The 18,182-nt window shown below is 35.4% G+C and overlaps 3 protein-coding genes across 8 annotated transcripts; 1 reads left to right on the forward strand and 2 right to left on the reverse strand.

Annotated features, from left to right (window-relative positions):
* The first annotated feature begins 266 nt into the window (after positions 1–266).
* Positions 267–3,902, forward strand: LOC126872105 (dnaJ protein homolog 1-like). Its single transcript, XM_050631658.1, has 3 exons — positions 267–376; positions 460–525; positions 1,871–3,902. Exon 3 carries the CDS (start codon positions 1,882–1,884, stop codon positions 2,941–2,943), a length of 1,062 nt encoding a protein of 353 aa, XP_050487615.1. The 5' UTR covers positions 267–376; positions 460–525; positions 1,871–1,881; the 3' UTR covers positions 2,944–3,902.
* LOC126872099 (A disintegrin and metalloproteinase with thrombospondin motifs adt-2) lies at positions 2,928–7,548 on the reverse strand. 2 transcript variants are annotated; one of them, XM_050631648.1, is made up of 4 exons: positions 7,146–7,548; positions 6,674–6,883; positions 5,827–6,605; positions 3,128–5,682 (listed from the first exon to the last, which is right to left on the reverse strand). In XM_050631648.1, exons 1-4 carry the CDS (start codon positions 7,293–7,295, stop codon positions 4,503–4,505), a joined length of 2,319 nt encoding a protein of 772 aa, XP_050487605.1. In that variant the 5' UTR covers positions 7,296–7,548; the 3' UTR covers positions 3,128–4,502. The 2 variants fall into 2 exon arrangements, 1 of the variants encoding a protein (XP_050487605.1); XR_007691845.1 differs by having other exon boundaries at positions 2,928–4,067; positions 4,152–5,682; positions 5,827–7,548.
* Positions 7,549–7,674: 126 nt separating this feature from the next.
* LOC126872086 (histone-lysine N-methyltransferase, H3 lysine-79 specific) lies at positions 7,675–18,144 on the reverse strand. 5 transcript variants are annotated; one of them, XM_050631612.1, is made up of 12 exons: positions 17,107–18,144; positions 16,028–16,207; positions 15,628–15,954; positions 15,269–15,536; positions 14,522–15,197; positions 13,967–14,438; positions 13,237–13,860; positions 12,748–13,175; positions 12,430–12,663; positions 12,096–12,316; positions 10,950–10,991; positions 7,675–10,536 (listed from the first exon to the last, which is right to left on the reverse strand). In XM_050631612.1, the coding sequence occupies exons 1-12, from the start codon at positions 17,182–17,184 to the stop codon at positions 10,076–10,078; spliced, it is 4,011 nt and encodes a 1,336-aa protein (XP_050487569.1). In that variant the 5' UTR covers positions 17,185–18,144; the 3' UTR covers positions 7,675–10,075. The 5 variants fall into 5 exon arrangements, 4 of the variants coding, with proteins under 4 accessions (XP_050487569.1, XP_050487568.1, XP_050487571.1 ...); XM_050631611.1 differs by having other exon boundaries at positions 12,096–12,346; positions 17,107–18,128; XM_050631614.1 differs by having other exon boundaries at positions 12,096–12,346; positions 17,017–17,158.
* Positions 18,145–18,182: the final 38 nt, after the last annotated feature.

Raw genomic sequence — 18,182 nt, forward strand, 5'->3', positions numbered from 1 at the left:
TTCATCAAGTATATCAATAGCATACTCGGCTAAGTTCAGATCATAACGAGAACAATATTTCACTTATCTTTTTCCGTCCAATAGAGTTAAATGTGCAAAATTATTGTTATTTGCCAAAGTAATATAAACTTTATTCAATATATATTGCTAGTATATTATTTACTGAATATATCGTTTATTTATCATGGTGTCGATATTACGTTTCATAAAGCGCGCGCGATTTTCGGTCGCGTTTTCGATCTATAACTAGGAGTGGGGATTACTGACGTCATTAAATAAGTGCTACGGAACTGCCGTCGACCCATTCTCGAAAGTTCCGGAAGCCACTAGAAGGAAAGTTTGTATATATGGACTGCACAGCTTACGCGACACTTTAGTACGTAAAGAGAGGTGTTAAATGTTGTTTCATCCAATCTGTCAGAAACAAACATTTCATCAAACTGCATAACGTTTTTTCAGAAATCTCAGTGAATTTAGTGCCAATTGGATTTTCTAATTTATCAAGCGATAACAAGAACAGCAACGGTAAGTGTCGAATGAAAATCATCAACGATAAATACTACCGTAGGGTGTTCCTTGGATTCTGTCAGATGTTCGTGAGGAAATAAAATGGGCGATTCGCGATGGGGAGTCATTCGAGTATATTCGTAGCATAATTTTATGATAGATAAATGCTTCAAGGTGGAGATTAGGGTAGCCATCGTGGACACAGTAGAATTTATTTTTACGCTGCTCGCAATCGTTGCACGTTTGTAGAAGCGGACACGTTCGTCGCTTGTACGCGCTCATCATTGCCAGAAATAGATATCGGTGAAATACATACGTGGGTGTGCGTTAGAGAGACATCCATACTTCTTTTCTCGAGAATATGCGAAAAAATGGCAGATCATTGGCATTATCGTATTTAGTACCTATATACCATTGTTCAGTCTCGGTCTCTCGATAGTTGGGAGAACGGAACAGGTTTTCTACTCTTGTGCTTTTACCAGTTTAATTCGATAATAAACGCTATCTGATATAAAACCAACTGTTCTTCAAACTTTCAAATTTCCAGAGTTATGTAGCCTTTTCACAATTACTTGTTTTCTCGATTGCAAAACCTATAAGTCATATAATAGTAGTATTAGTACTAGGATGCAAAGTTTGACCGTACCGTAAAAGATTTCGATAAAGCACTCAAGATTTCGTTTGATAAATTTTTGTAGACATTTCGTTAGTCTAAATCAATAACCTCCAATACAATTATGTAAAGTTATGTAAATGGAAAAGTAAGATGGAACTGAAAAATGATTTTGATATATGTATATAATAAAAAAGAATATATTTTGTATTTTCTAAAGTGATTTGTAAAAGACAAAAACAGTTCTTTGTGTTGTATGACGTCGAATCGTACTTGAAACTTCAGAAAGAGCCGCACTTTTATGGTCACGTTGCGTTAAACATCGTTTCCCAAATCGTCGATATAGAACATTATACGGACCCTCGAAAAACGTGTTTTGCAATGATGTAACATTTCACTTGGATCACACATTGTTATGTATGTAATGTCCGCGATATGTGCAACAGTATAATTTTGAATAGAATGTAATATGTATGATATACTTTTCATAAAAAAATAACTTACAAAATGCTTCATATACGTCATAAATCTACTTATAGTTTAATAGAAAACAATTTAAGTAAATTGAAGTAATTTCTTATAATTAGATGATATAATGATTTAGAAAAATACCATAAAAAGGGATCAATGAAATGTAATTTGATAATTGTAAATAAAAGACAATAAATTGATTCTTTGTTTCAACAAATTTGTATTTTTCATTTTTACACAAACAATATATCAATCTTCCTTTTATTTAAATTGTTCCAGATCTGTAACCAATGGGGAAAGATTACTATAAAATATTAGGCATAAGCAAAATTGCCAGTGACGATGAGATCAAAAAAGCCTACAGAAAGTTAGCTTTAAAGTATCATCCTGATAAAAACAGGAGTGCTGGGGCAGAGGAGAAGTTCAAGGAAATAGCTGAAGCTTATGAAGTACTTTCTGATGCTAAAAAGAGGGAAGTATATGACAAGTTTGGAGAGGAAGGATTAAAGGGAGGAGCTGGAACAGCAGGAGGAGGTGGCGGTGGCACGACATATACTTTCCATGGAGATCCAAAAGCAACGTTTGCTCAATTCTTTGGTTCTGCTAGTCCTTTCCAAACATTTTTTGAATTTGGAGGCCCTATAGGAAACCGGGTTTTCACTTTCCACGATGATGATATGGACATAGACGATCCACTTGGATTGGGAGTTGGACCACAACGTCAAGGTCAAGGTGGAGCTTTTAGGTCACATTCTTTCAACTTTGTGGGGTCTAATTCTGGCAGAGGAGGCAATAAAGACCGCGCTCAAGACCCTGCTATCGAGCATGATTTGTATATCAGCTTAGAAGAGATTCTACGTGGTTGTACAAAGAAAATGAAAATCTCCAAACGAGTTGTTCAGCCAGATGGTTCTACCAAAAAAGAAGACAAGGTTCTCACAATTAATGTAAAACCTGGATGGAAAGCTGGCACTAAGATAACGTTCCAAAAAGAAGGTGACCAAGGCCGTGGAAAGGTTCCAGCAGATATTGTTTTCATCATCAGAGATAAACCACATCCTCTTTTTAGAAGGGAAGGAAGTGATATACGATACACTTGCAAACTAAGTCTGAAACAAGCTTTATGCGGTACTATCATTGAAGTTCCTACGCTTACTGGCGAAAAAATCAACTTAAATTTGACAAGAGAAATTGTAAAACCCAATATGGTTAGGAGGATTCAGGGTCATGGCCTACCATTCCCAAAGGAACCATCAAGGAAAGGTGATCTCCTGGTCTCATTCGACATCAAATTTCCTGACACATTAACGCAAAGTGCGAGGGACATATTGTACGATACTCTACCGAATTGAACACAGAATTGAGAACGAAAAAAAGCATGGATAATTGTCATCACAACGACAGTCCTCTAATCGTCCCAATTGACGAGAATAAACACTCGTGTACGTTCTAGTACATAAATGCGTGGTTAGAGAGCTGTGAACAAATATTTGTTGAGACGATGCAAATAATAATTTTATCTTCTAGCTAGGAAAATGTGGTTTTCGATTAGTCAAATGTAAATCAGGTTTTTGATTTGGGTTTAGGCAAATTTATGTTTGTTATAATTCGAAAGAGTAAAACAAATGACCATTGCTTTCGTAGTGCAGTGAAACGTATTTTGCCTTTACATGCGGGAAGAAAGATCCTAAAATATTGAATAAGACCGAATATATTTACGTTAAGTTATATGATTTAACAGTGCGAGTCCGTTAGAATGCAGCTCTGTATGAATGTGACTTGCTTAATTTTGTTTATTCTGTACATTCAGAGTATGTATTATGTATACAATTATGGTGAATGAATGCGTTTGCGTATGCGTATATGGTCTGTAAGTATTCTTTAATGTAAATGCGTCTAGCGTGCCTGGTTTGTGTGAACGGTAAATCTGCGGAAGTATGACAAATTGCCACCATCATTGTGTTCCAATCATCTTATTTTGCCTTTTGTTCTCTTATTCCATCATTCATATATATATTGTAATTTGGTTCTTTCCCATTTTCAATGAATTACAAGTACGTACATAGATACGTAAGTATATAGTAGAACAAATTAAATTTGTATATTCAAACAACAAATTGTACCTTGCTCATTAATTTCCTTCAATTTCACGGTGACTGGATGGAGGTTTTTGTCATATGAAAGCACATGTATGTATAAACAACTATTTGTAATATCGAGCTGATTGTTTTCTTATGTAACGCGTTTTCTTAATTTTAATGGTTGGTTAATTATTTGTACGCTAAAATAATATCGATACAATTAAGTGACACGATTTTGTATTTTTATTCAATCCTTTTGTCTCATGATCGCTCCTACGCTGGATATAACATCGGGACACTCCTAAAATAGACAGCGAAGTAGATGACGTCATCGTCCTATCTCCCGAGGCCTGAGATACTTTCACATACAATTGCGTAGTGAAACAGTAGAATTTCTGTGTAAATATGCATATACATATATATTCACGTATGAGGTTTACACCCTTCATTTTTCTACGTGTGTTCTCATACCTATATACATATGTATATTGGTGTATAATTTATTGGTATATTTATATTTATACTGCATTATATAAAGTAAGGAATACGATTGAATAATAATGAGGAGAACACTTGAACACTTCGCTTTTAATATTAATAATTCGAATTCTCTTAGAAACTTTTCTTTTTCTTTCTTTCTTATCGATCTTTTTTACATTAATCAGTAATTAGACTTGATATCGTTATCTTATCAATCACCTATGTTAAAGATTGACACGATAAAGAAATACTTCAATAACTATAATTTATCAAAATTAGATGAAGGTACTGAAATCAATAAAAAATACTTAACAAAAATAAATAAAAGAGTTAGACAAAATGAAAAAAAATTATTCTCTTATCCGATACGATGACTCAAAGGAAGTTTCTTCCGTTGGTTTCATCAGTTCTACGTAATCTTTATCGATCCACTCATCCTCGTCTGGCGGAAACCCAATACCGTACGACAAGGAAGTCAAGAGGGGCAACCCGTCGGGGCCCAGGCTCAAATACTTAATCACCTGATTGTCAAGACGAAGCCTTCCGGCGTGTGCATTTTGAGGGCCGAACTCAATGTCGTCGTTCCTCTGCCGATCATTTTGCAGCGTTTTATCGGAACGAATACTCTCTGGTAGACAGTGGTGCTGGCGACAAAAATAATTTTGTCCCTCCTCGACATGACACCATGTCCCATCTGGAAAGTATGGGTCAAGGCCAAGGTCGTTTAATTCCACGCGCGGCGTGTAATAAGATGCTATGTCTTTTCGCCGACAGAATATAGCGCAGGCCATCCATGGCCTTTCGCGTTCGTGCGGCGCTTGTAGCCCGCCACCCTTCGCATCCAATTCTGGCAATCTTTCGCTGAACTCTCCGCACCTCAGTGCCGCGAACTCGCTCATGCTCTTGCGCTTCTTCTTGCATAGATTATCGTCTTTGCAAAGAACTACGTCATAGTGCAATCCTTGGCAACCGGTTTCTGTGTTCTTTGGCATTGGCCTGTCGCAGTATCGTCGTCTAGTTTGAGCGCCGGTCGATTTCATCAAGCATCCACTTTTACAGGACCCTGTTTTCCATTCACTCCATCCTCCCTGTTGAATAAAATCGGGGTACATTTGTAGGGCGTTTTTACATTCACCACCGCGGCACTCTTTGCCTGGTGCACAGTAAGTTCCATCTAGAGCAGGTCCAGCGAAATAGTATCCGTTTCTATGCGGAGTCTTACACTGTAGCGACTCGCAGACTTTATACAACGTGGCTACAGTAGCGTCTTTATCGCGGAGTAGCACTTCACATTGTCTTTTAGCGGTCCATTCTCTGCCTGGTAGATTGAAAAACTTGCTGTGATCCAATCGACTGCTTATAGGCGAAGTTGGCCTGTCTTTCAGACAGGGTTTCGTATATGGAAGATTTTGAACCACATCGCGACTGCATTCTGACCAAGCGGTCTCGCCATTGATACCTCTACTAGGAGACATTATGTAGCCATCCCTTGGACACGTGTTTCCAACCGAATCGTGATGCATCCCTAAACTTTTTAGGAGAGAATCATTAATCAATGTTATCCAGATATTTCTTCTTAACATTTTTGTAGGAAAATGTCGTTTAAGTTCGTTCGTGTTGAGAGATTTCAAAAATTAGAGAAGAGAACTAGACTAAGAGAACGAATGAACTTACTTATGTCCGATTTCGTGAGCTGCTATATAAACAGACGTGAACCCTGCCGATGGAAATGGTTTTCCAAATTGATTCGTCACGCCTAACTCAGCAATAACGCAAGAATATTGTTTGATGCACAATCCACCTACTACTGCCAGACCCATAGTGGCACTATTCTTTTGCCCAGCCTCCACAACATAGAAATCCAAACCAGAAACGTACAAACCCATGTCCCAATGATCAGGATGAAATTCATCCTCCGGATTCTCCTTCATCGCGTAATTGCAAAAAGAATCCAATAATTTTCCTCGTTCGCCATCGTGATGCGGTAGAACACGTGGCTGTTTTTGCATAATCTCCAATCTAACGAGGGAAATATCGATTGCAATTCCTAAACTGGGATGATGATAAATTGCCTGTACACCGTTTACGTAAGCTAATAGCATGTCGATGATCTTCTCGTCGTTCTTATCAAAAAATGGTGAAAAGATATTGTAGCCAGTCTCGTCAAAGAACAATGCCAATTCTAATGTCAAAGCATCGTTTATGTTATTTCTGTTGACATTTTCAAATGGTTCTCTGATCTCATTTCCATCTGTTAAATAATTATGAAGTTGAGTAGAATAATCTGAATCATCTTCGAAAAACGTGAAAGAACTGTAAGTTCTTCTGACGATATGAGGCTCTCCCAACATTTCTGAACGTCGTCGTATGTAATGATCATGGAAAAATGAGATATCCTGACTCTGAAGCGGTGTAATCTCTAATGTGGTGTTATTTAGAAAAATGAGACCATGCTGTGATAAAAAAGCGCTTGTTTTACGAAATGTCTTTCTTTCTAATGTTTCGGAATTTCAATACTGACCACACCATGCTCTCCACAAAGACTCACAGCAGCGGAACTAAGATCATCTCGATGAAGGTAATGACACGAGATTGGTTTACTAAGCTCTAACTCTTCCATGATATCTGTATCGCTGTGCTTCCAAATTTTAAATTGAGGTGCTGTGATTTTATCGTTTCTGTGTAACATTAGTTCAACCGATTGGTCGAACGCTTTGAAGCTTAGAGGCATCTGTAATTTACCGATGAAGTAACTTATAACGTACAATGATGTTAGCTTTATAGAAGGAATATTATTAATCTAATAAACTATATTAATAAAATTATTTTACTATAAAACTTATTTTGAAAATGTCGCGTTTTTTAATTTGCGTATCGCATGCAAATTACAAAAAGGCAAGTGTTGACTTTAATCCAATGCGCATACAGTGAACGTGCAAATTTTGTAAATTATATACGTATATAAAAATAAAGATGTTGCAATAGATAACTACCTCTGCGCTATCTTCCGCATTCCATAATGGTAATAAAACAATTTCAATGTCCTGCATGTTTCGAGCGTAAGCTAATCGGAATAAAAGCAGTAGAACAGTTTCTAATACGAAGGCCATGGTGCACGTTATAAAATTCAAGTTCAAGTACATAGAAGAGCGACAAACTTGTTCTTATATACGCGCGTGAGTGCATGGGTTGCGAAACCCGTATATCATTTATCTTTTGCAAAAGCATAATATATATACAATACGAGATGCATGCTGGCACCTGTATTGCCAATGTCATTGACACTGAGATTTGAATGAATTATGTAATAATAATGTAGGAGTTCTACGTGAATGTTCATCGAGGTGCATAGGAAACGGAATTCATAGGAAGTTGATAACTTTTTTTTGTCGTAAATACCGTTTTCTATATAACTTACATGTATACATTAAATGATAGTACAGAATATACAGCTTCTTTTTTTTTTTTTTTTAATGAACGTGATAATAGCATTGTCAATGGAACGATTAAAGATTTAATAAATTAAGATAAAAATGTGGTATATTTCAATGCATTGGTTACTCGATGTACAAAACAGATACTGTATGAAATATAATCTGTTCAGGTAGAACTTTGTACTTTGTTGCATTATATCTACAGATACTGTTTACATCTGTTTCTCGGTTCTATAAAATCGTGTTATGATCATTTCTTGTGTATATATGTATATTTCAACCATTGTTCGCTCACGCAGCAAATCAACGAATTACCCTAACAAACCTACTAACGTGTCCTTTCGTTTACAACAAAAGTGTGTATTATTGCATAGATAACAATTAACATAATCAGGCAACATCGTAATAAATTTCTTTTACCCCCATTGATATACGCTTAAAAATGCATTTATCATTCTATACTGTTTTTCTCTCTTATTACCTCAACAAAATGGTAACAATACAACATCGGTATTATTTTCATTTTATCACCATTCCTTAAGTTTCGTTTTGTTCTTCTTCTTTTATTACTGCAGTGATAAATCACGCAAATGGAAGGTAGGAATGAAAGAGAAAATATGCTTGTTACAAAAACCTTAGTATTAAAATATTTCAATAGAAACAATAAATAATAATAATGATCAATAATAAAATTAAAGAAGTTTTTCGGCAGTGTATATAACATGCTAAACTTGGCAGGTGCCTACATCGTTATTTAATTATATCGTACTAATGTATAAGAGGATTATTAAATAATTTGATAACTAATTACAATCATGTACGAGGAGTGGTCGATTTTCTTCTAAACTCCATTTTGTTTTCTTTTTTCTTACATTTCAATTGTTGACAGTTACTCGGTTGTTCCTTTCTCTCATTTTTACAAACTTTCTGCTATATTTACGACACAATGACTAAAAAATCTTTTATACAATGTAGATGCGCGTATTTTTTAAAAGGTACGTCGCATTTTATTTACACGTCGAATCTCGTATTCACCAGCGAGATTATTTCAAGTCTGATCAAACTCTGCTGGGAAAATTTCTTTATTTAAACTCTCATGGAGAGGTCGTTCTTTGGATTATTTTGCACAATCTTAAAAATCAGTGGCTAAATTTGTGCCAAAAAAAAAGAAACAAAAACAAAAAAGAAAGATGAGTTAGATTTAACTTGCGGTTAGTGAAATGACTATTCTTCGCTGTCTGTCGTCATATTCGTTTATGAGCAACAGTGAACACTTCGATAACTGCATCCTCCGGAAACAATTGGGGGATACAGAGCTGCGTATAAAATATGCAGCGAATATTTGCTACGAACACACATAGGTTTTGGTAGCTTCTTTTCTTCCCTTTTTGTGAGCTAGTTACGTTAGCTACGACGCCCGTAATATATGTTAGATTTTTTACACAGCACTTTTCTTTAACTTACTACATTTTATATGTGATAGTCACATACCATAATTATAGACGAATCCATTTACAAATTGTTTAACTTTTCCTTTTCTTTTTTTTTTACGGAATATAATCTCTATGGTATTAGCATATATTTTATGAAGGCAAACACATTCTCACCGTATGTCCATATATCAAATCGACAATGATTATCTTCTAAATTGTTTTTTTTCTTTCATCAAAAAATGTAGTAGTTAATATTAACTTCAAATGCTTATCAGTGAGTAATGTATAACAGCGTCTTTGACGTTCTTCGGTACTTCACGTTTTAATATACGCGTGAGTATACAGTTAAATATTAAATAGATTTTACTATCGAAATGTAGCATTCCGAAAAAATTTCATAATACTTTTAGCCTTGTGATCAAGGCCTCCGTTAAATAAATAAATATTTGGATGAAACATATAAAAGGCAAATTATAGAACATCTCACTTCACTGAGTCATTTCTTATTCTTTAGTCCAAAGGAAAAAAATAATTAAAGAAGAAAAATTTTTAAGTCGAATACAAGTACCACTTCGAGCTGAATCACAAAAAGTGTCTTATACTGCAACAATATACATGTATGTTCCAAAATAATTTAGAATTGTCTTAAACGCTACATTACGAAGAGCAAAAAGGAAAGCAGAAAATAATATTTCTACTATGAAATGAAATAATACACGAATAAAACTCTATTTATCTGAATCCATGTAGAAACAAACAGTTCAGTTCAATTGCAGTTATGCAGTTCACTGACTCTTCCTACTACCTACGATTTCATTTAAATAATATGATTTCATACTCATGGATAAATAGAACGTAAATAAAACTCGGATACATAGAATCGCTAAATAAAGCTTCGTCGCAAAGATGGTGTTCGATAAATGGAGTTTTATTGCATCTGTAAATAAAGAAATATAGACTTGCATTCAACTTATTTCTGTCAATCAAACCATAAGGTACAACCCGTTAAAAAGCTTAACATACTAGCTTATGAAGACACGCTGTATAAAAAATTGATTAAGATTGTTCGTCATTCGAAGGCCATTGTCCTGAATGATTCCAATCCCAATCCTTGCCTTTAGGACGAAACTTACTGGTACTCCCAGAGTTGTTCCAATCTCTATGAAAAAACTTTTTCTTAAAATGATGTCGTTCCGGATCTGGATGACGTTGATATTTTAGAGGCACCGAAGATGTGCTACTGCTACTACTGCTGTTACTGCTCGTACTACTACTGTTGGAGGGATTCGGTGGGCGAGGACTGGTCGGTGAAGGTGTACGTGGAGGTCCCAGTGCTTCATCTGGCGACGGAATCACCGGTGGAGGTCCCGTCACCGTGCTGTCCGATCCTAAACCGCTGTCAGGACTTGTATTTACTCCCTCTGTAGATCTTCTTCGCTTGTCCAACTCCGTCGACGCGAATGCAACCAATCTATCAAATCCAGAACTGATACGATCTTGCCAATCCGCTTCTCCGTCTGCAAAATGAACTCCACTTAGATACACTGCTTACACGCTCTAAGACGGTACAACGTATTTTCATAAAAATAAGCCAATAACCCTTTTCAATAATCGTACAGTAAAGTATATTTGTATAATTGTAATTGTTACTTTGTCATTACTTATATGCACTATGCACATACGTGTTAAATCATAGTTATTGTGTAATAAAACGATTCTATTGGTAAAATAGTATATTATCTGTATTGTGTATGGAGATAGTAAATATTATTTTAAAGATAGTGTATAAGAAGCAGTACTGCTTGAAATATAGTTGTCATTAAAGATAAATGCTACGATGTAAATGTTCATCATGTAATTAGTAAGTGTCATTTGTTTTATTTTTGTTATGCAAATAAAAAATATGTGCGATATTTATCATGTACAGTACCTTGTAAAATCCACTTCATCTTTTCTTGTACAACGCATATAACTACTCAATGAAAGAAACACTACATTAATCGCATTTTATATATTATGCTATCATGCAGAAAAGCATGCACCAAAAATTACAAAAACCCATCAAGTAAAGATACAGTATTTTTATATAAATTTAACATGCTCCATCTGTTCTTAAGTTCCTTGTTATGCATAAGTAGGCTGTAAATTGTGAAATAACCTTTATTATTGTTTTTACCAAAAAAATTTCTTGAGTCTGGCTTATTTTCATGGAAAATTTATTATATTATATAGATAATATGTCTAATATTTATATAATATAAAAAATATATAAGAAAGCTAAAAATCTAAATCTGCATTTTATCGAATGGCTGTAATAACACTAATATAAAAAAGGAATTTTGGACAACTCCTGTGGGATAACTCACCAGCAACCACGAACCAACCCACAGGCAGCCGTACTTTTTGATTTCTCCCTCTGAATGTGTCTCAATCTCTAATAAAACAAGCTTCAAGGGTTGTGAGTGAGATTGAGTATGTGACAGACAGATCTAACCAACAAACAGCTACAGTGCATCTAACAAATACAGCAAACAACAACAAAAATAAATATAAATAAAGATCAAGTACCAGCTCCATAAGATAAGGGAAACCATAGACAATGATTGTAAACCATTAGTGCATAAAAAAACTAATAAAAGGTGCGTAGCAGAAATTAATACGATAGTATCTTAAGAAAGATAAAGCAAGGTGTTTAGAGTATAGGTTCTATATAGTAAAGATTTAGAGTATTGATGAGTAGAGCAAATACACTTTGTGTACAGTAAAGTCAAAATGCTAATTGTGGAATGTAAAAGGGAAATATTTGCATTAATTTCAAGATATTTTTTTCCATTTTGTTGCTGGATTGATAACTTGTATTGCTATTTTATATTGCTGTGATCACATTGTAAAAATTAGTCTTTAGTATTTAGAAATATTTCAAAATTTCAAATATACTCATATTTTTTCTTACAGCCAGTGTGAAAAGCATATTTTAAAACTTAGATATATACATTCCAAAGCATTTCCTACTCTAATACTTTGACAGAATGCATAATAGAAGGAGTAAAATTGAAATATAGAACGTTCTGCTCACCGTCATCGCCAATACCATTTCGTTGTCTCTGTGTTGTCATTTGGGGCTCATCAACTAGCGGCGTGGACGTATTAGAATGTGGTTCCACAAGAGGACTCAATGGCGCTCCGCTTGTGCTTACTGATGATACCACTGCCTCTGTTTTTAGTGACATCGAAGGTTGTGATTGACAAATGGCTGTCACCATACCATTTGTTGTTGTACTGCCATTATTGTTGCTACTGGTTGCATATCGAGGATATGGTTGAAATCTATTACGATAGAACTATATGGGTCAAATCACTTTTCCTAACACAAAAGAAAGGAAAAGGAAAACTAAATAAAATTTTAATACCTTCTATTTGTAGTCAGTATTGGCTCGGTTTTTGTGTTGTGATTATTTAAAATACGAGCATGTAAAGATGCAGCTAATCCTTCTACTGGCAAAAGCTCGCCGTTTGATGTTGCCTGTGATGTATGTAATGGTGGTGGCGGATGGGCCTGTGTGAGTGACTGAGAAGGATTGTCAGAGAAATACGATTCATGATACGGTTTGATATCTGCACGAGGTAACTGGACTGGTGTGTATCTAAATAAGGAAAAATGAATTATAAAATGGAACTTCTAATTTATAAGAACACAATTACTGCTAGATAAGCGTATAATATAATACCTTTGTGGTTGTGTTACTGGAGTAAATAACACAGATGATCTTGAAGTAGTGGTAGGAGTACATGTTGAAATGGCAGAAGAAGTTGGAGCGTAACTTGCTACGTGCGCCAGAGTTGATAAGCCAGCATCACCTTCTGCACTAGCTGGTCTACTGATAGGAGAATATACATTTTCTGGCCTTACAATTGCGCTCATATCAACAGCAGCATTTATTATAGATTGGTTGGATATTTCTAGCGTTCTCTCTATTTCTCCACTGACTAAATCACCGATTGTTCTAGTGCCGAGCAATCCATTTCCTCCTGTTACAATACGATTATCATGACTCGATTGCCTCGAGTCGATTGTTGGCCTATCAGATGGTGTTAAATGAGAGGAAAGACGTTCTTGAGAGAGGTGACGACGAAGTGCTAACTTCGCAGGTGAAACCTATAGAAAAATGGTTTACATATTAGATAAAATAATTGAGATAAAATTATTATAATATTACCTGTGTATAATCAGGAGTAGAAACATTTTGTGGCAATGCAATTCGTTTTCTATCTTGCTCAGTCTGATTTTGTAATTGCACCTGTAGTTGCATTTGTTGTTGCTTATTTCTATTTTGCTGATCTTCATTTAAAACACTCGTAATGATACTCTTTAATCTATCTTCGAAATTTGCAACCCTAGGAGGTTCCTGAGTTCTATTTGTTGTCTCCTTATTATTTATTTGCGATTGTGAGGATGAAATGGATGGTGAAGTAGTAGAAAAACTGAGAGATGCTTGTGGCAGTCTAGTTCTAGAATTAGTACTGGTACTAGTATTTTGTCTGTTTAATATTCGGCCAGCTTCTATTTGTCTGCCGGTTTCCAAGATCTTTTGCGCTAATATTTCTGGATTATTTTCCTGTATTTTCCCAATATCAGGAACATCAGGCCATTCTTGCGATCTAGAACGTCCTTCTCTATTTTTTCGTGACGATCCGCTCTTTCCATTTTGATGCTGATGATGATGTTGACTTTGCGAGTGTTTAGAACCTAGTGCCTCTCTTTGTTGCTGAGCTATTGCAGCAACTTGTTTTTCATTACTTGCTCTTTCCAGAACATTTAGTTCATGTTCCAATTTGGATACCTGTAAATTTATTAGAACTCAATTTATGTATTTAAACATTTGTTTGTATTTAATTGTATAGTATATATTTTAATAATAAAAATGATAATAAGAACATTCTACCAACCTGACAATGTAATCTTTTACGTTGAGACAAAGTTGCAGAAATTTCTTTCAATATGTAATCCTGAGTAAGTGGTTGTGATGGATTTGATATGCTATTCGTATTTGTGAGACTACTATACTTTTCTTGTAATTCTTGATGTCTAAGCGCAGTTAATCTCGATTGTTCATTTTCCATAGATCCAACCTGGGCCTGTAGCTTACTTGCTTTAGCTTGCAACTGTTTGTGTCTAAGAACTATCTCCTTAGCCTTTGCAAGTAAATCTCCAGGCGATGTCGCATTTATACCTAACTCGGTCATTCTTGCTTTTAAAAGTGCTACACTATCATCAATTAATACCTTTATTTGTTTTTCTAATTGCGCCGCTCTCGATTGTAACTTTGAATTTCTTTCTCTTTCTTTTGCAATATCTGTATTGACTGACACTCTGTACGAAGGAGTTCTCATTGATTCTAACATGAGCATAAATTGGTCCCTGCATACGAAAATGTATTTGTATAAAGAAATACGTATACAAACAGCATACATATATGTATATTTTACAGAAAGCAAAGATACCTGTACAAGTCCAAAAGTATTTGTAATGCGTACGGAGTGGCGGACGGAGCAGGTGGTATACTAAGTTCTTCATGCACAGAGGTGGAATGTGACTGTAATGAAAGTGATAATGAAGACAGCTGTTGATCCACGCAACCGGGTGCGGGCGGTGGTTTCTTTCCCAAAGCTTGTGGAGATGTACTCAGTAATGTTTGACTATGCAATAAGTCCAAACCAGAAATATTAATTGCTTTCTTGGGCTTTGATTTCTTCACGCCTCTTCCCCTCTGTCTCCCTCTAGCTGGGGGTCTTATACCATTTGATTTCCTATTTAGTTTTCTACGGATCTTATTTGATTGCCGACGATTTTTAATGTTATTCTCATCTGCATCAGAATCGCTATTCGTTCCTTGTTGCTCCGAATGATTCGGGCTTTCTAACTGCCTCGAAAGATCTCGTTTAGCTCTGTCACCTCTCTCACCTCTATTTGTAACCTTATTATTATTGTTGGCAGTGTTGTTTATCACAGAATCAGAATTTTCGTCGCCACCTTGTTTGTTATTCTTTAAACGGTGGAAATAACGTTCTAACTTAGTACGATCAATTACATGTAAATAATAAGATACCGGTTTACCAGTCCACGAGACAGAACCCTTTAGTGGTGACATCTCTGATACATGCATTATTGTACCAATATCTGTAAATAAAAAAGATATGTTTGTGACGTAGCACGTATATTGCGTCTTTTATAAAAATATGATACATTACCACTGAGATTTCTATCCGTTATGCGAAAGTTGAGGGGGCAAAATGATTTTGACGATACGATTCGTGCTCCATCCCGTAAATCAGCAAATCGTTCTTTCAGTTGATGGTCCACCGTTGGGCCGAATGCAAAATTATTAACAAACACTATCGTAGCTCCAGTAATGCTTTCACGATGTTCATCAGCTAAAAAATCGCCTTTTACCAAACGATATTCACCGCATCTTTTCCCATACCAATTCAACCATTTACGAAAGTTTACTTCCATACTCTAATATTTGACAAAAATAATACTTGTACAGATAATATTAATTATTAATTCAACAGTACCGTCTCCAAAATATCTTAAAGAAGTAATGTACCTGTGCATATCTTGATGGTACATCAGCTCTTTCAACTCCAATACAAATTTTGCATAAAGTTGCTGCAGCCATTTGAAGAACCACTTGCCCAACTCCAGATCCCAAGTCAACAAATACATCATCTTCTGTTACATCAATTTGATCAATCATTTGACACACAAGTTCATAACTAGTTTCTCCATACACTTCTGGTGAAAATGGCTCATACTGATTTAATTTGTCTGGTTCCACTACTGCTTGATTATATGTTTGCTGAAGTATATGCCTAAGTAAACCTCGACTAGGTCTTTTATTCAATCTTTGAGATGGTAAACTAGTGCCTTTCTCCTATGTCAAATTATGCTCAATTATTATAAATAAATTATGGATTTAATTAAATATAACTAATTATTTTACTTACCAGTTGAACTAAACTATCAATTGCTCTATTAAATTTGTCACATAAATTTTTCATACTTTCATAATCTCTTGTGTCATAATCACATAAAATGTTATTTTCTAATGGTAGCTTTAGATCTGGCAGATCCTCACAAACCCATCTCATTGTTTCAACAACATCAAGTGCACCATCATGACGATCCTATAATTAATTAATAAAATCCATTTGATTCTCTTTCAAATATATAATTTTCATAAACATTATGTAAAATTCTGTTTCATCTTTTCCTTTTTTAATAAACTTATTCAGTAACTTAAACATAAATATACAAATATTTTTTATCTGTCAATATTTTCCAACTTTAGAATTTATACCCTAAATATATTTTATAAAACCATATACAAAAGAATGTATAGGAAATAGAGAATATGTTATATACTAATGAAGATTTATAGCCTGCAATAAGGATGACCTCCTATTTGAGATTTCCTACTGTCATAAATCAGTATCCTTTGATTTATGACTCTAATACAAATGTTTTTAAACGTATTTAAACAAATAAATGTCTACAAATTAAAGTCAATAAAATAATCATTATAACATCAAAATTATATTACTACATTTGTAATTTAACACAGATAACTTATAATTTATGACAATATCCATATTTTATTATTATCTTTATTTACAATAAAGAAACGATTAACCTACAATAAATAATTTATACGAGGAATTTAAAGGAAACTATTTTGTTTGGAAAAACCAAAGAATCATTTTTTTCTCTACATACATATGTACACAGAGTATACAGTGAACAATTAAGAACCTCATATATAATAACAAATAATTACAAATAAATACACGATGTAGAGAATTCGATAATTAAAAAAACTTTCCGACAGAGTAAAATAAACGTGACAACGAGATGAAATAAAGGTGGGAAAAAATCGCGTCGTGCGGTACATATACGATCAGCTGTGAGAGTGAGGGATAAAAGACAGGTCACGTACCAGCATTTTATGTATTTCCAACAATATCACGTAGTATTTCCCAAAGATAGAACAATCACAAGTACGTAATTAGGAAGGTCCACTACTCACAGATCCGGATCCGGAGGTAAGGGGCCATTGATAGACGATCGGTTCTGCTCCGGCTGGCGAGTGCAGGCGCAGCTCCATTTTAGCAGGCCCGTCGTCCTCGTCCCCGTCGTCGTCACCTTCCACTTCTTTAGTAAGTCGTTTCTTTCGAAAGCCCAGCTCAGGATCGTGTGTGACGTAACCACTTGGATTAACCGTTCGGTGGAGGATCGTGGTCGCTCGTCCTCCCCGCACTAGGACACTACCACCACGTAGACGACGCTCGCGGATCCCCCCGCTCTGCGGTTACATCGCCAGACATGAAAAGACACGAAGGGCCACCTCCAGCGACCGTCAATCCACGAGGGCAATCGTTAGTCCAAAAGGCAAGCATCCAACATTCGACGCGACGATGGGAAGGACGAAATGGAGCACGCCAAAACGGCCACCGAAAGGAACACGGAACACGAGGCGCACAACAGAAAAACACTGACAGACTATTGTGCTACTCGAGAAACAGCGGTTTGGGGGGGGATGACGACATCAAAACATGGCGTCATGTCTCTTCCTTCTACCGTATCGTGCTCGTGCGGCAGCACATCCGGGTGTTCCGCGCTAACTTACTTTACTGCGCATGCGCCTCTGGAACCGTTGAACTTTCGACCGCGGATACAACTTTCTTGTTGTGTTGTTATTATTTCACATTTTTTTTCAATGTCGCTTTGTTCATTTTACATTTACAAGGAAATAAACTGAGTAGAGGTGAATTTTCGTCTGTTGATGAAATTAATCAGACCACCAGAGCATATTGTTTTTTATATTATATATGTATGCTATAATATAAGGAGTTAATAACGAATTGACGATTAGAAAAATTCAGTTTACTGAATAAAGTTTGGGATGTAATATACATATAATGTTTAGGACTGTTATTCCTTTTAGTATATATAATAATGTTTCGTTTTAAATAAGAGGATAATCTATATACATGGTTACGTATATATGAGAGCGAAAGTTACGATATCGATACTTCTAGAAGCGCAATTACATTTACGGGATGACCTATTGATAGAACATGGTATTTGTCACGTAGGCAGTCC

This window comes from Bombus huntii, chromosome 12, assembly GCF_024542735.1.
Source record: "Bombus huntii isolate Logan2020A chromosome 12, iyBomHunt1.1, whole genome shotgun sequence".
Classification (NCBI taxonomy): Eukaryota; Metazoa; Arthropoda; class Insecta; order Hymenoptera; family Apidae; genus Bombus; species Bombus huntii.